The sequence below is a fragment of the Marmota monax genome, unplaced genomic scaffold (assembly GCF_021218885.2).
Source record: "Marmota monax isolate L192 unplaced genomic scaffold, Marmota_monax_Labrador192_F-V1.1 WCK01_AAM20220418_F8-fsc00021, whole genome shotgun sequence".
Lineage (NCBI taxonomy): Eukaryota > Metazoa > Chordata > Mammalia > Rodentia > Sciuridae > Marmota > Marmota monax.
Window position 1 is genome coordinate 19577366 of NW_026695228.1, and position 21040 is coordinate 19598405.

A 21040-nucleotide genomic window follows, 5' to 3' on the forward strand; every position below is an offset into this window, starting at 1 on the left:
CCAGGGCACAGACAGGCAGGACTCCAGAGCGTTTATTTTTTTCCTGGCGGAGAGGGGAGATTGTCCAGCTACGTGTATAACATGAATCCGTAGTTGGCGTTGAGTAGTTCCTCCGTGGTGCGCAGTCCGTACAGCTCGCCTATTGTGGGGCTCACCCAGCGCTGTGTGTGGAACACAGATTCACCCACCTGTGGGGACAGGGGGCTATTGGTGGAGGCACAGCACTAGTTAGCACCCCCCAAGGACTAGTGGCCCCTGTGCTGGGGCCAGGAGCTGCCATTTCCCCAATCCTGGACCAGGCCACCATCACCCCACTCAGTCCTGGGCTTTCTGTAGAAGGCTGTGTGAATGACCCTCCAGCCCTGTGGCCCTGGAGGCCAGGACCCACCTTCCAGTCAGGCACATCTTTCATGATGATGGCTTCCTCCTCCAGGTTCTCCCGAAGCATCTGCAAGATCCTGCAGGGATGGCACAGGTGGTAGGGACTGAGCAGGACTGCACTCGCTCCTCTGCCAGAGGTGCCCGCCTCCCTCCTACTGCTCCAGCCCTCTCCCCATTGCTCTTCTTCCTTCCTTTACTTCCCCTGGCAAATTCCTACCCTGTCTCCTGCCCCTGCCTCTACGTGCCTTCCTCCAGGAAGTCTTCCCATTCTCCCCTCTGGACTCTCCACTAGGTCATGTTTTGGCCCTCTTTAAGGGTGATGCCAGCCCTGTGTGCTCCAGAGTGCGGCTGACAGTTCATGCATGCACCACGGCCATTGTCCTGGATGCAGGTAAAGCCTTGTAGGCCGGGACACTCAGGCCTATAACCTCCCAACCCTGGCCAGTAGACCTACCTGCGATCCCTTTCTGCCTGAAACAGAGGCATCAGTGCAATCCGGGCTTCCAGGTCCTCAATCTGCAGGCGCCTATGAAACCCAGAAATTGACATTAGGACGAAGCAAGGTTGGAGTGTGTACAGACAAAATGGCCCTCAAATACCCAGGGTGCTATATGGGGGAGGGAGAAAGGAAGAGGGAGGTAATAGTGGCAGCCTGGAGGGTGGTGGTGGGAGGAGGCCAGAGCCGGAGATGAGGGCAAATGAGTGGGTGAAGGCGGGAAGTTGGCAGAGGCATCTGTCCACAAGACTGTTGGCTTAATACTTTCTTTTCAATTAAAAACTTTTTTTTAAATCCTAAAAATAGCCCTGCCTGATGATCACAGTGAAGGAGTGGGGACAGATTCATCACGGGGCTCTGGGCTTTAGAAAACCAAAGTCCCCTTCATCTCAAAATAACCACAGGGTGTGAGGCCAAGGTAGGCGGAGCCTGTGCATCCCTCTTTTTTTCTCCTTGCTCTCTGGCAGTTTCCAAGGTCCCCATGGAAAGCTAGTCCAGTGTATGCTTTAAGGAGGTTGATGAGCGGAGTGCCCAGTGATGTGACTCAGGGAGGTCTCTGGCCATCTCCTCTCCTGTGACCCAGGGATGCCTGGCCTTAGTTTCTCTGGCCCCAGGGGGGTCACAGCTTCTGGTTTCTAAGCCCTGATCATCATCCTTGCCTGATTATCACTGACAAAAACCTGCTGTGAGGCTGTCAGAGGCCTGCCCCTCGACCACTCAAGGTCTTCTACTAACCTGGACCTGTAGGGTTCGTGGCCTCAAAGGCTGAAGGGTAGGCTGCTAAACATGTGGTCATGAGCGCCTTGCTTACCAGACATTTCTTGAGCATCAGGTCTAGAAATGGAAGTGAAGGTCAGAACCTATACTTTTAGGCCTGGTCTACGTGGCCAAGTCTGACATACAACTCTAGCCTCACCAGCTTGGAAGTAGACTGCACTCCAGACACTATTGCATCCCTGTCAACCAGTGAGGGGGGATCTTTTCAGAAGACACCCCCACTCTTCCTGAACCATGGGACCTACCTGCGCTCGCGATTCCATTTCATCATGCTCCAGTACCCAATGAGTAAAGTCCCAATACCCACGGCAAACATGCTGTAGCCTGTGGAGACAAGGAGGCACCCCATTGGTGTAACAGGTCACTGCCCTGTTGTTTCCTCTTGTGAGGGAACATCTACTTGCTGTACAAATACTCTACAAAGACAAACAAGAGGGGAGGCAGAAGTCTACCCCAGAAATCCCCAGGACTTGGTGGCAACCTCAGTCTAGCATGTATTTCTTCAGACTCTTCTTTATTTGTGAATGTCTACTGGCCCCATTCCATATAGTTCACTACTTGGCATGAGGCCCCATCCCTCTCTCCTTGAACTCCAGGTAACTTTTATTGTGTCCACATGCTCTACAGTCAAGTGAGGTGACACCAGGAAGCTTTTCTCTCACAAGTGGGACTGCCTGGGCTACAACACCTCTGACCCAATGCCAGGGTTTCTGGAAGGTACAGAACAGGCAGGGGCTACTGGAGAACCCAATGGTCTAGATGTTTGTGGTTTAGTGGCCCTGGTTCTTTCTTTCTTCTAGAAAGTTATGTGGTTTCCAGTCAGCAGGCTGGTCCCCAACAGGAAGGAAGGCTTTGAGTGTCCATGGCTGGGTCCCAGCTCTGTGGTATCTCCTGGCCACCTGGGTCACCACCCCTGTATGCTGCCCATAGAGGGTAGCATGCAGCCACCGGAAGTAGGCAGTGCCCTGCAGAGTCACCCCAGCTAGCCCCTCGGCTTCAGGGGTGGTATTGCTACCTCTGGGCTCAGCAGGGTTTGGCCCCTTGCCTAGCACCCAGGGGAGAGACAGAGGCCACCATGAATATTTACTGAGGACCAGCAGGAGCCCCTCCTCTAATCCTGACTGACAGGCTGAAGGCCAGCTGGGGTCTTCAAGGCGGCCTGAGTCACCTGGGGTGTGGTCCCCTCCCTGCTTCCCCCTAATCTTTTCAACTTCAGTCTCTTCTCCAAATAGGCCTGGTGGATGCTGGGACAAAGTGACAGGTTCAGACCAGTAGAACTCAAGTTAACATTCAGCAAATGAGAGCAGATAGTAGGTGAGGCCATCTCTGGGCCTCCTGGGGTGGCAGAGCAGAACTCTGGGAGTCAGGACCCCATGGTGCATGTGGGGGACAATCAGTGTATCCATCTGTCAGCTCTGGCATGGGGTTAGTTGCCTGGTATCTCTGCTAGATCTCAAGGTAAATGAGAAATGCTCAATTTTTTACCCATAGTAAAAAAAAAAAAAAAAAAGAGAAAGAAACACATGCTTACAATAAGATACTTCCATGTGCCTGGAGATGATATGGGAGTAGGAAAGCAAGAGTCCCTGGCTTTAGTCCTTGGGGCAGATCCTGAGTGCTCAGGACCAGCTCTGGCTGGCCACCTACCTTGGGCACTTAGCCATCTACCCACTAGATGAGAGTTTTCAGTATAGCAGTCTCATTGTTTTCAGCATTTATAGAGAACCTAGCACTCTCCTCCTGATTCAGCCCCAGGGGACAAACCTGGATCACTCCCAACCTTTTTTTGAGTAGCAAACAAGCCCCCATAGTGATCCTTGGTCCTTCTACCTGGGCACCCAAGTGTGGACCCACCTTTAAGATAAATTCCAAAGAACAAGAGGGCTTTTAGGATGATGCAGTATGTGGTTCATACAGGCTCTCAGGCCAAAACTCATTTTAGTCTGGTGGGGCTCAGGCTCTCAGGGTAAGTCTGTGCTTGAAAATTGCCCTTCTGGTAAGGGAGGCCTAAGTGGAATATGCACAGAATGGTATGCAGGCCATTGTTAAATTTGAGTAAGTTAGTTCACAGACTGGAACACTTAGCACTGAACAGATGGCAACACTCCCCAAATTGAGATATAGACTGAATGCATTCCTATTAGAATACCAGCTTTTTTCCCTTCTCACAGAAATCAACAAGCACATGGTGCAATTCACATGGAAATGCAAGGGACCAGAACAGCCAAAATGATTTTGGAAAAGAGGAACAAAGTTGCAGGACTTGCACTTCACCATTTCAAAACTCATTAAGCAGCTGTGTGTACAGGACAGTGTGGCACTGGCATGAGGATAGACATGTTCATCAATGGGGGAGAACTGAGAATCCAGAAATAAACCCTCATATTTATGGTCAATTGATTTTAGACAGGGTGCCAAGACAATTCATTGGAAAAAGAAGGCTTTTCAACAAATGGGACAACTGAATGGCCAGCTACGTGCAAGAGAATGATGTGCTCTGTCCTTATCCCGTACACAAAAATTAACTCAAAATGGATCAAAGGCCTAAATGTAAGAGCTAAAATGAATGCTCTTAGAAGAAAACATAGGAGTAAGTCTCTGTAACCTTGGACTAGCCATTAGTCTATTAGATATGCCTGAAGCACAAGTATTAAAAGAAGAGATAATTGAACTTTGCTGATATCAGAAACTTTTATGCTTCAAATGACACCATCAATTAGCTGAAAAGACAACTCACAGAATGAAAAAATATTTGAAAATCATATATCTGATAAGGAAATGGAATCCAAAATATAAAGGCTCTTACAATTCAATAATAAAAATTAATCCAATTTAAAAATGTATAAAAAAATTTAAATAGACATTTGTCTAAGGAAGATATACAAATGGCCAAAAAACACAAGATACTCAACAGCAGGAGGTCACCAGGGATATGCGTATCAAAACCACAATGATACTTCACATACACTTAGATGGCTATAAAAAAAAAGGGCAGGATAGGCTGGGGATGTGCTCAGTGGTAGAGAGCTTGGCTAGCATAGCCCCAGTTCTACAAAATAATTAATTTGTGCTAAGGAAGTATGGATCAGTTGGAAGTCCCATACATTGCAGGGGTGTGGGAGGTGGGGTGGGTAAAATAGCATGGTTAGTGGAAAAGTTTGGTAGTTTCTCAAAATGTTAAAGGCAGAGTTACCATGATCTAGAAATTCTGCTCTTGGATGAAATTTATCCAGGAGAAATGAAAACCTATGTCCACACAAATACTTGGGCATGAATGTTCCAGCAGCATTTTTCATGATAGCTAAAAGGTAGAAACAACACCTGTAATCCTAGTCAGGAGGCTAAGGCAGAAGGGTCACAAGTTTGAGGCCTGGCTCAGGACCAGACCCTGTCTCAAAATAAAAAATGGCTGGGGATGTAGCTCAGTGGTAGAGTACCCCTGGGTTCAATCCCAATACAGGGGAAAAAAAAAAAACAACAACAAGATAAAAACACTATACAACTAAGCTAAACCCCCAGCTAGACACACTTTAAATGAGTGAATTGTAGGGTACAGTATGTGAATGTCAATAAAAGATCCAAGATATAAAGAGCAGTCTACTAGCCTCAGAGGGAGTGAAGAGCTGGTGTGAGAGATGAGTGGAGGAGGGGCTAGATTAAAGGTGGCCTGAACCAGCCTGACATGTTCTGGAATGCTGACAGTGAGTGGGATAGGCAGAGAGGGGAGCGAGTGCTATGCCACAAAACCTTGTACAGGACTGGAGAGCTGGGGGAGAACAGATGGAGGGGAGAGCTGATATGGACCATGGCTCACAAGAGGCAAGACTAGAAGACAGAGGGTAGGGACTGGGGTTGGGTTGAGGACTTTTGCACTTGCTGTTCCCCTGCCCATCAGGCTCCTTTTCTGAGAGGTTGCCCTGGCCTAACTGGGATAAAGCAGACCCTGGTTATTTCAGGCTTTGCCACAACTAGAAATTCTGGCATGTTTTCTCAGCTGTACTCTGAGCACCTTGGGACAGGACCAGAGCCATGCCTTCAGTCACTCAACAACCAGATACTGAAAAAGGTACAAAAATGAAGACTGAGCCACCAGAATAGGTATTTTCCTCATCCCCATGCAGCCAGGAAAGACTAGAGTGGGTTTATACATAAAGGGTGTGTGATTAAGACACAATGGGAGGCACTGCTGTGTCATGAACTGGAAGAAGCCAGGTAAGTCATATTTGACTTAAAAATAAAAAATGAGATGCTGACTCAGGGAACCCAAGGGCACCCCAGGGCTGGGATCTTTCTGTGTCCTGGTCTGAGTGCAAGTCATATAGGTGAACGCATATAAATACATGTGCTGCACACCCAAGGCGGGTGCACTAGCCTGGATGTTAAGTTATACCTCAAGAAGAAATGAGAGGGTGCTGGGGATATGGCCCGGTGGTAGAGTGTTTGCCTAGCATGTGTGAGGCATTGGGTTCAATTCTCAGCACCACATAAAAAATGAATAAGTAGCCCAAGGCTCTGGATTCCATACATAGGAAAAAAAAAAAAAACAACAAAAGAAAAAAGATTCAGATCATTATATTCTCCAAATCTAGCCTATAACTTGTTTTTCCAAGGCCCAGGAGCTAAAAACACAGTTACATTTGTAAATGATTGTTTTGGCAGCTGAGATCCTCTGGTCCTGAAATGCCTAAAATGTTACTTGTTTCCCTGATTCTGGGGATAGAACTCAAGGCCTGCGGTATGCTAGGTAAGTGCTCCGCTATTGAGCTATATACCTTGAGACTGACTTTTCTACTGTATGAATCTTTTTTTTTTTTTTTTTTAAATCATGCACATGAATTGAAAGTTCTACTGAGCTACACCCTGCCGCCTTTTTCATCTGTATTTTGCTAAATTGCTAAGACACTTGCTACCCTCCTGCTTCAGCCTCCTGAGTCTGAGATTCAATGGGATTATAGGTGCGCGCCCACCACATGCACAGGTTTTAAAAGTGAAGTTCAATGAGTTACAGTAAATGCACTCATCCCTTAATTATGTTTAAATTTTTATATTTCTTTTAAATCTGAGCCTTTTACGGTCTGTTATATTTTTCTCCGTTGAACTCCATAACAAAATTTAAAATGTTACTTATAACAGTTGAAAATTTAAGAAGACGAATTCCCAGGGCATTTTATAGTTGGGGTTTACCAGCGAGTTTGAAACACCACCTAGAACATCTTATAAATTCCCTCTGGTTTCGGGGTTTATTCTCCAGCCTTGCTCTTGTTGACCCTGGGGAAATCGTAGCCTCCATGGGACCAGTTTCCCCGCCTGTGAAACCCAAGGGTGGCTGAGGGGGCTGGGGACAGGCTATACCAATCTGTTTAACCCACTGTAAAATGGGTATAACTTAGGGGACTGACTTCCTGGGCTGTTAGAAGGAAGCCAGGCCCGCTATTATAGTAATAACAATAACTACTACAGTAGTAATAATAATAACTATTCAGCAGTTATTATTATTACTACTGAAGCCACTGAGACCCCGCGGCCTCCCGTCACCCCGTCACACCTTCGGATAAACTGAGGCCTGCTCACGTCCCCGAATCCCGCCTCCACAACCCAGAGGGCTCAGACCCTGAGAACCTTGGCATGGAGCTACACTGACCCGACAGTCCACGGCGCGGTAGGTTTCGCTTGTAGTCAATAGGGCCGTAGCCCCCTGGCGGGGGCATGTCCTGCTTCACCTTCGATGCCGCCATGCTAGCAGAACCCCAGGCTTCCGGCCTGAGGCGGAAGTGACGCATCCGCCCGCCGCCATGCTGAGAGTGGCGGAAGCTCCAGCAAAAGTCTGCGGCGCTAAGGAACTAAAGATGTTGGGATGGTTCTTCCACCGCTCCGGAGAGTTCAGGCAGCAGGGCCCGAGTCTGAGTGTGTGGCCGGGCTGCGGTCCAGCAGTCCTGATTTTCTCTTTCTCAGGCGTGAGTCAGCCCTTGTTCGCACCTGGAGGTCGCCAGGGCGCCCTGAACTTTGCACTAAAATCCCTCACGCTCACCTTTCCCCCTGGGCGATGCACAAAAGGGTCAGAAACCCCGAACTCCCCAGGGAACCAGGTCCCCGAGTTAAGTCCTCCTTTCCAGGTCCCATCTCATTGGGGCTGCCCTGAGAGAACATGGTCTCGAGTTGGGTAAACGAAGATGGGGGGACTCACGAAGAAACGCTCTAATCCCAGGAACAAATTCCGCTTCCCAGTGGTGGTCGGTACCCCTTGCTAGTAGCCTCTGACCAGGAACTGACCATTCTGGACGATTGAGTCACAAAGCAGAGGGGCTTAGGGAGCTCGCGGGGCGGGGTCCGGGCGGCCCCCACCCCGAGGTAGAGTGACGCCCGCAGTAACTTCACAAGGCAGAAATTGTTACCTGGGAAATAAAAGGCACCGTGGCGGCGGGAGCTCGGGAGTGGGCACATGGGGGTGCGGGTGTGCAGGTGCCAAGCGCCATGGGTTAGGCCCGAGATCGGAGTCCGGCCGCCCCCCGACAGCAGCCGCCTCCTGCTCCCCGCGCGCCCCGGGCGCCACCATGTCGGGTGACAAACTCCTGAGCGAACTTGGCTATAAGCTGGGTCGCACAATAGGCGAGGGCAGCTACTCTAAGGTTAAGGTGGCCACTTCCAAGAAGTACAAGGGTACGGTGGCCATCAAGGTGGTGGACCGGCGGCGAGCGCCCCCGGACTTCGTCAACAAGTTCCTGCCTAGAGAGCTGTCCATCCTGCGGGGTGTACGGCACCCGCATATCGTACACGTCTTCGAATTCATCGAGGTGTGCAACGGGAAGCTGTACATCGTGATGGAGGCGGCCGCCACCGACCTGCTGCAGGCGGTGCAGCGCAACGGGCGCATCCCTGGATCACAGGCGCGCGAGCTCTTCGCGCAGATCGCGGGCGCTGTACGTTACTTGCACGACCACCATCTGGTGCATCGCGACCTCAAGTGCGAAAATGTGCTGCTGAGCCCTGACGAGCGCCGCGTCAAGCTCACCGATTTCGGCTTCGGTCGTCAGGCTCATGGCTATCCAGACCTTAGCACCACCTACTGCGGCTCGGCAGCCTATGCGTCACCTGAGGTACTCCTGGGCATTCCCTACGACCCCAAGAAATATGACGTGTGGAGCTTGGGCGTCGTGCTCTACGTCATGGTCACCGGGTGCATGCCCTTCGACGACTCAGACATCGCGGGCCTGCCCCGGCGCCAGAAGCGCGGCGTGCTCTATCCCGAGGGCCTAGAGCTCTCCGAGCGCTGCAAGTCCCTGATTGCCGAGTTGCTACAATTCAGCCCATCAGCCAGGCCCTCAGCGGGCCAGGTAGCGCGCAACAGCTGGCTGCGCGCTGGGGACTCCGGCTAGGAGCCGGGGTTCCCGGGGTTCCCGGTGAACCCTGCACTGGCACGCTTCCGGAAACCCGCGAAGCCGCCGCTTGCGATTGCACACGTGCTCTACCCTTTCCCTTCCCCTGCGCGGCGTGGGCCGCAATTGCCCGGGTTTGGAATCTAGTTCCTCCTCCACAATCCCGAGAGCTGGAGGGCGCATATGCATCCTCAAGTCCCTGCGAAAAGGCCCCGGGAGGGGCCAGACGAGAGGAGACGAAGCTTTGCGCCTGCGCGGAATGAGCGTTGGTTACGCGGCAGATGGTGGCTTAGAGGAGGAGCTGCCGGCGAGCCGACTTGCGTGGAGGGCGTCCCTCCCCAGCCAGCCGCGGATGCCAGATTTTCGGTTAGAACCTGCAATAAACTCGCTCTTCCTCGCAAAGTGGCTTTAGCAGTGGCCCCTTTTACAGAGCAGGGAGGAGGGAGCCGTCCGGGGAGGAAGGCTGGCGCGGTCTGCCCATTATAGAGGAAGGCATATTGAGGTTCTGTCTTCCAGTCTCAGAAGAGAGTTGGGAGGCCAGGCGTGGTGGTGTTCCGAGCGACTAGGGAGACTGAGGCAGGAGGATGGCAAGTTCGAGGCCAGCCTCAGCAATTTAGCGAGGCCCTAAGCAATTTAGCGAGAGCCAGTCTCAGAAATAAATAAATGAAGTAAATAAATAGGTCTGGAGATGTGACTCAGTGGTTAAGCACCCCTGGGTTCAATCCCCAGTACCAAATAAATAAATAGTTGGGAGGATTCAAACCCCAGTCAATATATGGGATTCTCCAAATGGAGCAAATTCAGAGGGTCTCTTGTTATCTCAGGATTTCTGACGATGCTGTGTATGGGATGCTGGGTATAAACTGTGCATTAACCGATAAGGAAACAGGCCCACCCAGATGTTATTTGCCCACAGACAGGCTGTGATTGGAAGCTAGATCTTTTTGTAGTGGGGAAGCCCTCTTTGGTGAAGGTACCTTGCCTTTGGGAAGAGTTTGGGGATAGAATTAGAGTGAATCCTGCTCAGTCCTCATGCATTTCTTAGGCACCTGCTGTGTACCAAGGCCCTGGAACTCAGTGAAGAGGCTTCAACCAATCCCTGCCCTCATGAGAAAGCAAGTGAAAATTAAGTAAAATAAAAGAATTGCTTGGAAATAATGTAAGCCAGACATGGTGGAGCATGCCTGTAATCCCATAAATTTGGGAGACTGAGGCAGGAGGATTGCGAAATTCAAAGCTTGCCTCAGCAACTTACCGAGACCCTCAGGAACTTAGCAAGACCCCGCCTCAAAATAAAAAAATTAAAAGGGTTGGGGATGTGGCTCAGTGGTTAAGCACACCTGGGTTCAATCCCTGGTACCAAATAATAATTGTAAATTGTGTTAAACGCCAGGAAGAGGAAGGACGCATCCACAATTAAAGCCATCACTTTTTTCAGGCGTGGGGCAGGGCGAGGGGCAAGTAACCAGGGATTGAACACAGACACTGAGCCACATCCCCAGCCCTTTTTTGTATTTTATTTAGAGACAAGATCTTGCTGAGTTGCTGCTTAGGGCTTCTGTAAGTGGCTGAGGCTGGCTTTTGAACTGGAGATTTCTCCTGCCTCAGCCTCCAGAGTGGCTGGGTTTACTGGTATGTGCCATCACATTTGAGTTGAGTCTTGAAGGAGTCATTGGAAAAGGGCAGAGGTTTGAGTAAGCCAGGAAGTTCCTGTGGCTGGAAGAGCAAGGGAGTGGGGAGAGGAGGTGGAGAGCTACAAGTCCCAGGGGGACCCCACAGGGCCTGGGGGAGGTTGGGAGTTTTGGCTGCCTTGAGGTTACTAGGTTTGGTGACATTTTGCTGACATTTGTGGTGTATGACAAATATGTCCCTCAACCCTAACCTGCTTGATTTCATCTGAACCTCAATGGTCCTAGAGGGAGTTTCTCAGCTGTGGGTGTTGCCATGCCAGCCACTGCTCACTCACCTTCCATGCTTTCTGTTATCTTGGAGTTTGAGCACAGCTCTCCCCTTACCCCCTTCAAATGGACTGTGGCCCCATCCCCCTCATTTTGCCCATGAGGAAACTGAGGCTAGAAGAGAGGGTGTGCTTGACCTTCAAGTTCTGACTGGGTTGTCACAGCTGAGGCAGAAAACTCAGACCTTCTGCTTTACACTGGAGGATGGAGCCTCCAGTGTTCCCAGGGCCTCCACTGCACTTAGAGTGCATCCACATCCTCCTCACCTGTGTCTTTAAAGTGCAACCACTCTGTCCTCTTTGTTCTTGACCTGTGCTTCATCCCACCACCAAACCATTGCCCAGGCTCTTCTCACTCCTGGCGTCACTTTCCCTCCCTTATTTGAGTTAACTTGATGTTACCTCCTCTGGGAGGTAACATCGGTCCACTGATGAATCTGTAGGAAACTTTGAGGCCCTGCTCCATGGCCACACAGGCCCAGGGCCCAGTTCAGGGGGCAAAAAGTTTCAGGGACCAGGGTTATTGTCCCATTTCTCAGCTTGAGAAACTTGCTGAGACCACCGTCCAGGACTGGATCTGCCCCTGGTCCACTGAGGTGCCTGTATGTGATCCAGAGAAGCACAGGGATCTTGAGGGTGGAGATAGGGCCCCAAAGTGCCCCATAAGTATGTTTCTTGAGGTCAGTGTTGGGTTATGGGGCACTGGTTGGGATCTTACAGGTGGAGAACAGGCTTGGGTTTAATATCTACTCTGCCCTCTACCAGCTCTTGTGCGTTGCTGAAGTGACTCAGCACACTATTGGGAGGCTATTGGGAGGTAGTCAGCTCCCAGGGTAGAGGGAAGGATGCCGCCCAAACAGCAAAACAAGTTCATATTTTATGCATTTGGAATGCAAAGTGATCCCAAGTTTCACTTTAAAAATAAAAATGTGCCAGCCACTGTGCCTGTGATCCCAGTGACGCAGGGGGCTGAGACCAGTCTCAGCAATTTAGCAGGACCCTGTTTCACAATGAAGTAAAAGGGGCAGGGAATGTAGTTTAGTGGTAGTAGAGTGCTTGCATGGCATTGAGGCCTTGGTGTTCAACCTGTTACTGAAAAAAGTTTTTTTAAAATGAAAACAAATGTGAGGGGCTGTAGTGTAGCTCTGTTATGCTTAGATGCACATGATCCTGGGTTTAGTCCCCGGCACCAAAAATAAAATGTGAAACTTAGCATCTGAAAACAAATTTTCATCAGATATCATTCACTTTTGGAGACACAGCCCACAGCTCAAACTGTGCTTAGAATGTGCATCTGTAATATCAAGTTCTGCAGCAAAGACCACTTCTCAAGGTACCAAGCCTGAAAATTGCTCCAGAAAAAAATCCTGCACTGACTGGAGTTTGGAGGCTGATGGGCAAAACCCACTGGGATCTTGACCCCATTCCTCTGGTCTTGTGGGGTTAAGTTAGGTCCAGAACCCCAGGTCTTGGTGCAGATAGCGCCTAGGACCAAGGGTAGGTAGGGAGGGACACCATCAGGTAAGATGCCTTAGTTGCATTCTTCCCCCATTAAAAAGCTGCCCTGAAGCTGGAACAAAACACAGGGAAATCAAGGTAGAGGGGACAAAAGAAGAGTACAGTTGACACATTATCCATTTCTTTATTGTCCTTCAGAGTCTAAAAGTTCCTCATGATACAAAGTATGACCACCAATTCCAGTCTCTTTGTTTTGGAACTTCTATTGGTTTGGTGGCAAACATTTTTTTTTTTACATGTTTTATTATCAAAGATTTATAGTCACAATAAATACAAGTGACAACCTCCCCACCGCCCCCAAAATTCCCTCATACCCTGCACTAGTGTAACCATCTATTACACTTTCTTTGTTAAGGATTATAAAAATGTTTGCTGTCCTTTTGATAAAAGCTGTTGAAATTCTTTAGGCTAACGTCATGTGCAGCATATAACTCAGCATCAAAGAAAAACTCTACGGCAGAGTGGCATGGACCATCCTTTTCATTTCCGATATCCCTGTTATAAGAATATTTATATAGAAAAATTTGTGTTTCTCCAGCCAATAGGAGAGTGAATGTGGAAACAAGACACAAGGAAGCAGCTGATTACCTCATTCCCTCTGCCTAGGGTGAGCTTCACAGAGGTCCTGGAGAGGTAGTTAGGAACCAAAGCTGCTCAGTGCTACTGTCCCACCCTCAGGGGACACCCATGTTCACCAGAGGTGTAGTTCATTTCAGACTGGAGTCCCTATGATACAGTCAAGATGGCTAGAGCTGTGGGTGGCTCCAGATGGAATGTGTGAACATAAACTGCCCCAACTTCAAATCAGGTGATGTCCCCACCCTAGTTGACCACAGGTTTCCAGTTGCCTTGGAGGTTTGTGTTAGAGATAACTGGAGATTGTTATAATCAATCTTTGGGCCTGTGGGTTCCCATAGGCTCATGGCTCTCAAGAGCTAGATCCCTGCAAGGGCTCTCAGGGAAGACCAGGACTTGCCAGCACTTTAGGGAATGGTGGCTGGTTTTGAGGTGCGCTTTGCCGCTGGTAAATACCCTTAATGCTAATAAATATCCTTTCCTGGTATGGCTCAACCCCACACCCAGAGAGGTATTCAGTCATGCCTTTAGGTGTTAACAAATTTCGGCACAGAATCACCCACTTGGGGCTTTATCACACAAGTTATATCACAAAGAGGGAACTCAAAGAAAAAAAAAAAAAAGGTGAACTTTCAAGACAGTCAAAATGAAAGATTAAGGCATCTCACACTGTCCCCTTTAAAAAAAAAGTTATGTTCATGTCACAGTATGTCATCCCTGGGAATGCTCCTGGGTCACGGGATGGAGGGAAGGGTGCTGGAGGAGCCAGGGTCCCTACCACCCTGTCCTCTGCCTATGGCACCCTGGAGTCATGGTCTGTACTGAACTACAGACTGTCCTAGTTAATAGCCCGAAGTCCCAGAGGAAAAGTCCAGCAAGGCTTGGATAGCTCAAGATATGGTATGGTTGGGTGGGACTGGGCCCTCTCTTCAGACCTGGTCAACCCAAGCTGGGTGCCTAAACCCTTGAAGGACCACCCACCCAGCACAGGGAGGACTCGGCTTGGTTGCTTGATCCTGAGCTTACTGCATAGAACTGAGGTTTGTTCAACAGGAAGAGGCCTCCCAGGCGCTCCTGCTTGGGGAGTTGGAAGATTTGGCCCATGTCACTGAACAGAGAGGGCTAACAGCTCAGGGTAGTATAAGACAGGTATTTATTTGTCAGGCACACAGAAAAATGCGAGGAATAGAAATGCTTGCATACTTTTTTTTTTTTTTTTTTGGTGTAAAAACACACCCTCCCCCCTCCAAAAAAAAAAGTCAATTTCCCTCCTTTCCCCTGAATCCTGGATACTGGAATGAAAGCCACCCTTCCCTCCCCCTTCTCCTACTGTAGCCCAGCGAAATTATGCACTCAGAACAAACAAAAAAGTTGGTGAGAAATTCAGAGTTTAGCACAAAAAATTGGAACAATTTCCAAAAACTAAGTTCCTCTACTATGTGTCAAAAAATGTTTTCTAAAGACTGATGATATTCACACGTGAGCATGGGGGTTAAATGAGCCTTTATTAGAATGTTGTAGCAGTTGTGTTTGGAGAAGGCGGTCCTACAGATAAAGATTTTAAATTGAAGTCCCTAAATGCATCAGTAGGAAAATGGGCTGGAGAGGAACTGGGGAATGGCGGTGCCCAGTTTTCTTGTAGGCACACACACAGATGTGCATGTACAGGGGATACCCTCACATGGGCCCAGGGTTGGCCCAGTGTGTGGTAGACGCAGAACGGCTTCCACCTTTCCTCACAGAACCAATTTTTAAGGAGTGAGAAGGGCAAGAAATAAAAAGAAAATAAAACTAAAAGCAGACCTGATCCTTTAAAAAAAACATTTCTGTAGATTCTAAAGGGGAATAGAGAGAGAAAAGTCTGAAAGCAGACCCTGACAGCGACCCCCAGCTTGAAGGAAAGGCTCTAACTAAACCCAAGTGGAAATCCTTAAGTCTGGGGGAAAGCAGCTCGCCATACACCTGGACGGTGCCTCCCAGCCTGGACACACCTGTGCGTGCTCACTGACAGGTGCACATGCCAGGGTGGCTTGAGATTGTGTCCATCAAAAAGATAGGAAAAGAAAAGGAAAAAATTTAATAAAATAAACCACAACAACAATAACAACAAAAAAACCCCACAGCAGCCCTCCCCCGCAACTTCCTGCTCAGGCTCCTGGGTGTGGCTGCCAGTTGAGTCTCTCCTCCCTGATTTGAGGGCAGCGCACCCACTTCGGGAATCCCTGGGTCTCTGGCTGGGTCTGGCTGCAGTTTGTTCTTCTGCTACGTGTGGGAAGTCTGGGGGTCTCCGAACGAGCAGCAATGGAGGCTTTCAGCTGAAGCAAGAGCCATGTTGGCTGTCCCTGTGTCCATCAGTCATCTGGGTTGGGCCAGCCATCTCTGCTGGGGGCTGCGGGACCATCAGCGAACCACCTTCCAGCGTATGGGCCTGTGGGACTACACTGTGCACGACAGAGACCCCTGAACCTGCACGGTTTACTTTAAACTCCATCATCATGAGGTGATTGGGGGGGAAAAATACCAACTTCAACCTATAGGTTGCCATGGGGGAGGCAGTCGAAGACTGGGAGCCTAAGATGGGGAAAAGCAAAAAAGAAAATGAAATGCCTCGCTCGACTTCAGAAGCCCTGGGTGCCAGCCTCGCCTGAGTGTGTCACAGTGTCCAAGATGAACCGCCTGTGTGTGCCTGCCGGGGGCGGAGGGAGGGGGCCAGGAGCACAGCCAGCCCCCCCGAGGTCCACTTTTCTGCTGGTGTCGGGCAAACTAAAGGCAAAGAGAGAAAGGAAGAAAGCCCACGGAAAGGTCCCTCAGTTATGATCCTTGCCCACCATGAAGCAGCACCCCTCTCCCCAGCTGCGATGAGGCTCTGCAACCAAGGACTGAGGTCTTGCTTCAGTAGCAGCATGGCCATCACTTGCTCACAGAGGGCAGTGTGGTGTGTCCTTTTAGACCAAGGGCCAGGTGGGAGGGAGGAGGGAGCCTGTCCTCCACTGGGCCTGGCTCACACTATTTCCACGTGGCTGACTGGGGGATGGAGCGTGGTGGGATCATGTCGAGGAGGTATTCTCGCTGGCGGTCCACAGCAGAGGACGTCTTATGAACTGCCAAGCTTGGACTGACAAATGTCAGGGTCCCGCCTGCAACAGAACACAGTGACAGGTCGAGATGGCCCCCAGTCAGCAGAGGCTCCTGGGAGAATCCTACCCACAGTGGAGGAGAGCACAGGCTGTAGCCTAGACCTTGACCATCACACAAACAAGATCACAAACCTACCAGCCCTACAGCACTGTCATCATCCCAAATCCCAGGCCTTGTGGTAAAGAGAATGCAAGAAAACAATTAGATCACCCTGAAAACATTCCTTGGCTCTGTAGAGTTAGATGATGATTAGTCAGTTATCAGGTGCTACATGGACCAAGGTGCTTACCACAGTGCTAGGTAGAACAGTGAAACTTGCCATCAAGGGACTCGACCTCCAATGCAATGCATGAAGTCTGATGAAAAACTATTTGGCCATTAAAAACAACCTGACCTTCAATTTTTTGGGGGATAAGGTCTTAGTATGTTTACCTAGGCTGGCCTCAAACTCCCTGGGCTCAAGTGATTGTCCCACCTTAGCCCCCAAGAACTGGAATTACTGCATGCTCCACTGCTGGGTTAAGAATAATCTTCTCCCTAGTTTTGGGAAATGAACCCAGGGGCACTCTACCATTGAACCACACCTCTATCCCTTTTTGAGAAAGGGTCTTACTAAGTTGCTCAGACTGTCTTGGAACTTGCCATCCTCCTGCCTCGGCCTCCTAAATAACTGAGATTATAGGCATGCATAACTGACCTGGCTTCAGCTAAGATTTGTTTTTTGGTACCAAGGATTGAACCCATAGGTGCTTAACCACTGAGACACATCCCCAGCCCTTTTGATTTTGAGAAAGGTCTCAATACATTGCTGAGTCTGGCTTTGAATTTGATTCTCTTGCCTCAGCCTCCCGAGTCATTGGAATTACAGGTGTGTGCCACTACACAAATTTTTAATGAGACTTACAGTAAACTCATTTACACATTAGAGGGGTTCTGGCTGGCAAACACAAGAGAACACTACGCATGTGACCCAAGAGGGCAGAAGAGAGATGGAAAATCCCCTGTGGTATTTACTCTCCTGGTGTAGAAATTATTGCCACTGCCATGGCCTTGTCTTACTATATTTTCCCATTTCTACAAATAACACTCTTATAACTGGAAAATAAAGTCATGATTCCCATCCAGCACATGCCAGTTTCTGGACTCACCAGAACTCCGAGCAACACTCTGCTACTTATCCTTAGAATATTTTTAGTGGAGGCTAATACATTTTATGGAACAAGGGCAAAGGACACCCCCCCACACACACACACCCCATGCAGAGTTAAGGCCTGCATTCCAGAAACCTGGCACCTGGGTCCTGACAAGAGCTTCCCTCAAACCACAGCCCAGAAACCTGAGGCATTTGGGAACACCAGCAAAGCCGTTGGAAAACCATTATACTTGATCTCTAATCCTACCAACTGATGCAGGGACTACTTGTGCCTTCAAATTTCCTTTCAAATTTTACCCTTGAACACACATACCAATTTCTTTTCCTTTCTCTGTGGTGGGTGCCAGGGATGAACCCAGTGCCTGCGCATGTTAGGCAAGTACTCTACCCTCTCACAGTTTCCTGATGGATTTCTATAGGGTCTTTTTATGTTGGTGAGGCTGGTCTCAAACTCCTAGGCACAAATAATTCTCCTGTCTCAGCCTCCAAATGGCTGGGACAATAGGCCTGTGCCACTGTCCAACTTTCCTTCTTACTTTATCGCTTTCAAATTTTCCACAAAAGTAATTTCTGACTAGCCCCACAGTTCTTATCTGTTTGTTAAACATGCCAGGCAAAAACATGTCTGGATGGTCTATATTTACAAATGTGCTGTGATGTCCAAGCCACCCATGTTCCTGTGACCAGATAAATGGCCTCCCTTTCCTGAACTATCTCTACTGATGCTCTGGCAGGGGCACATCCATAACCCCCGGGTCGCTACTTGAACAGGAGGTTCTCAACTTCTGTTGCAGAAACAGCCTGATTTCTCAAGTTCTGACATCTTGTAATGGTGCCTCTTCTTCCTAAGGAGACACAGGCTGCAGGGAACAACTGAGGACGCTTGGCAACTACATTGAGAGCACTTGCCCATCCCCTTCACTTGCCTTCCTGCCTACTTTTCATTTTCCTGTGCTTGGCAGACACACAAAATATTGAATCCTTATGTTAGCACATAAGTGAGAATATGTTACAAATAGGGAAGTAGGCTAGGAAATGACACCAGGGACAGTAGAGCCACAGTCAACTGAGTGCCTGTGTCAGGGTCTTCCTCTCCCCCAGCTGTTCCTCCAGGAGGCTTCTGCTGCCACCTTATTTTACCCCAGCCCTCCCTCCTCCCTGTTCTTTTGTACTTTGTACCACTTCATGTGTCCAAAACAGGATGGGAAGAAAGGGTCCCCCAGAGCAGTGGACAAAGGGCATGCTCTGGGTGAGTGAGAAACATAGTGAGTATATGATGAACAATGCAGTGACAGCACAAACAGATGTTAACTGTGGCATGAAAAAGGTAGGTAGCCATGAGTGGGTAAGATAGGTCTGCGCTGAGGAGTCTGCACAGAGGCTTGGGGTGGGGGTGGATGGGTGGGCAAGCACCTGCAAACAAGGTCTGCTCACATTTGAGTGTGGTTACAGCGAGTACAAACTGCCAGAGTGATCAGAATCTACTTGGGGCTGTCACTTATTCAGGACACACTACTCGGTCTGGAAGAGATAAAGCCAAATTCAGAGGTGGCTCTTCTTAGGAAGCAGGTCTGCAGCATGGGGCCTTTTGTGCCACTTCTGAGGAAGGCTGGGGACAGGGGCACATGCCTGTAATCCCAGCAGCTCGAAAGGCTGAGGCAGGAGGACATTCGAAGCCAGCCTCAGAAATTCTGCAAGAATCTAAGTAACTTAGTGATAACCTATCTTAAAATAAAAAAAAAAAAGGACTGGGGATGTGGCTCAGTGGTTAAGCACCACTGGGCTCAATCCCTAGCACCAAAAATAAATAAATAATGATGATGATGATGATGGAGTGGCTAAGGTATGAGAATCATTTGAGCTTATGATTTTCAGACCAAGGAAATGGCAAGATCCTGTGTCAAAAAGAATAAATAAGGAGGGGTAGACCAGACAGCAGCAAGGTCTGAGCATGGAGCTGCAGAGGCCACCCACCTGTGCTCAGGGGCGTTTTCTTCCAGTTGGAGGTGGCACTGCCCTTGGCAGCACCTGCAGCTCTCTCGGAATGTCTGCCAGTCCTGCTGACCAGGGCTGTGGCGGAGGCTGTGTTCTGCAGTTTGGGCGACTGGCTGAATGTGTGCAGTACACCACGGGGCGTTGTGGCTGAGCCTCGGGACAGCTGGCTAGAGGCCTGCAAAGGAGAGAGGGGACAATGGATCATGAAGGGAAGGGGCAGCCACAGGCAAGATGCTCAACGCAGCCTCTCCTTGTTCTGGCTGACCTCTGCCCACCCACACAGGGTCCCTAAAGTCCAAAATCAGGAGACCAGGTAAGTTACACCAGGGGGAAGGAAAAACAGGGAGAGAGAGAGAAAAACAGAAAGACAGACGCAGGCAGCCTGACAGTCGGTGACTGACGTGGTCGCATCTGCGGTTGGGGGCATGAGGCTCCCGGTGCAGTGGTTCTGACCTGTAGCACAGCCCCGTTACTCCAGTCTCGGGCCTCTCCTGAGCGGAACGCCAACTTACGCCGGGGTTTTATGACCTACACAAATAGGGGTTGAAACTGAGATCAGCAAGGTCTGCTCCACTAGCTGGCCCAGGGTGACCTAGGGTGACTGAAGGTGTGCCCCACAGGACAGGCCCATCCCCTGATGGCAGCATGATCGCCTGCCAGCTTTAGATGCCATATGAGGTTCTTCAGAAAACCTGTTTAGTGATTTACAGATGACTTCCGAGGAAACCAAAATTGCCAAAAGGCAGCTTCAGGTCTACAGAGGATGGGAAGGAGAAGCATTAAAACAATAAAAACAATAAAAACAAAAAACTTAATTTCAAACTTGCTTCTCTCCTTAATTTAGCAAGAATATTTCTGCTAAACGCCCCTTTGGTATCTCAATGTGGCTTTCAGAATAGTCTTTTCAGACAAGAAGTACTTGTCAGCCAGCACACTGCAAGTCAAAGATACAAAATCTAAAGAAACTGCAAATTAGTGTTTTCGCCGCCAAACACCACCATTAAGTGCAATTTAGACGCGCAGTTAACAATCAGGCGGATGAGCGCTGAGTGGGACAGAACATCAGAACATCCTGCCTTCTAGGGACAGCTCGCTGCTAAGGGAGCAGTCCCCTCCTGGGGCAGCCGGTTCTCACCTGCTTCAGGGCCAAGTGGGGGGCAGCAGTGGGCTCAGCCTTGGTGGTGGTTGTGGGGGCTGTGCCCTGCTGCAGGAGGCGCTGTTCAATCTCTTGCTCCTGTTGCAGTGCCTTCACAAAGGCAGCCTTCAGGCGGCTAGTATGCTCCACCTTGAGTGCCTTCTTCTGGTTGGATGTCATGCAGTTCTCGCACATGATGGCCCCGCCCTTCTCCTCCCGCCACCGGCATGTGAAGTCTGTCTTGCACTGTGCACACATGTAGGGCTCCCGGGATAGCACGGCGGCAGCTGCAGCAGCCGACATCCTGCCTGCTGCAAGGAGACAGGTGGGCAACTTGTATCAAAGGGACAGGCTGCTAGAATTTGGGGGCCCTACCACCTTCTGCCAGGACTGGACATGGGACCCCAAGCAGAACAAGAGCAGCAGACAGGGCCATGCTTCCCAACAGGATAGGACACCCAAGCTTCAGGGAATATATATAGTCTGTTCATTGCACACCAACTTTGTGCAGGCACAAAGTGGCCAAAAGTTGTGGAAAACT

At 49.6% G+C, this 21040-nt stretch overlaps 3 protein-coding genes across 15 annotated transcripts in view; 1 reads left to right on the top strand and 2 right to left on the bottom strand.

The window, feature by feature from the left end:
- Positions 1–14: 14 nt before the first annotated feature.
- Positions 15–7450, bottom strand: Ndufa13 (NADH:ubiquinone oxidoreductase subunit A13). Its single transcript, XM_046436795.2, has 5 exons — positions 7296–7450; positions 1900–1978; positions 836–907; positions 389–458; positions 15–188 (listed from the first exon to the last, which is right to left on the bottom strand). The coding sequence occupies exons 1-5, from the start codon at positions 7432–7434 to the stop codon at positions 69–71; spliced, it is 480 nt and encodes a 159-aa protein (XP_046292751.2). The 5' UTR covers positions 7435–7450; the 3' UTR covers positions 15–68.
- On the top strand, positions 7428–13730 carry Tssk6 (testis specific serine kinase 6). Its single transcript, XM_046436793.2, has one exon. The coding sequence runs from the start codon at positions 8206–8208 to the stop codon at positions 9025–9027; it is 822 nt and encodes a 273-aa protein (XP_046292749.1). The 5' UTR covers positions 7428–8205; the 3' UTR covers positions 9028–13730.
- An 834-nt stretch (positions 13731–14564) lies between these two features.
- Positions 14565–21040, bottom strand: part of Gatad2a (GATA zinc finger domain containing 2A) — a 110486-nt gene continuing 104010 nt past the window's right edge. For 12 of the 13 annotated variants that reach the window (XM_046436807.1, XM_046436803.1, XM_046436799.1 and 9 more), the window contains 4 exons: positions 20500–20810; positions 19818–19892; positions 19344–19539; positions 14565–16215 (listed from right to left, as the gene is read on the bottom strand). In XM_046436807.1, the coding sequence (XP_046292763.1) occupies positions 16085–16215; positions 19344–19539; positions 19818–19892; positions 20500–20810 (713 nt within the window). In that variant the 3' untranslated portion in view covers positions 14565–16084. The remainder of the gene's footprint in view (positions 16216–19343; positions 19540–19817; positions 19893–20499; positions 20811–21040) is intronic. The other variant, XM_046436808.2, reaches the window with a different exon arrangement.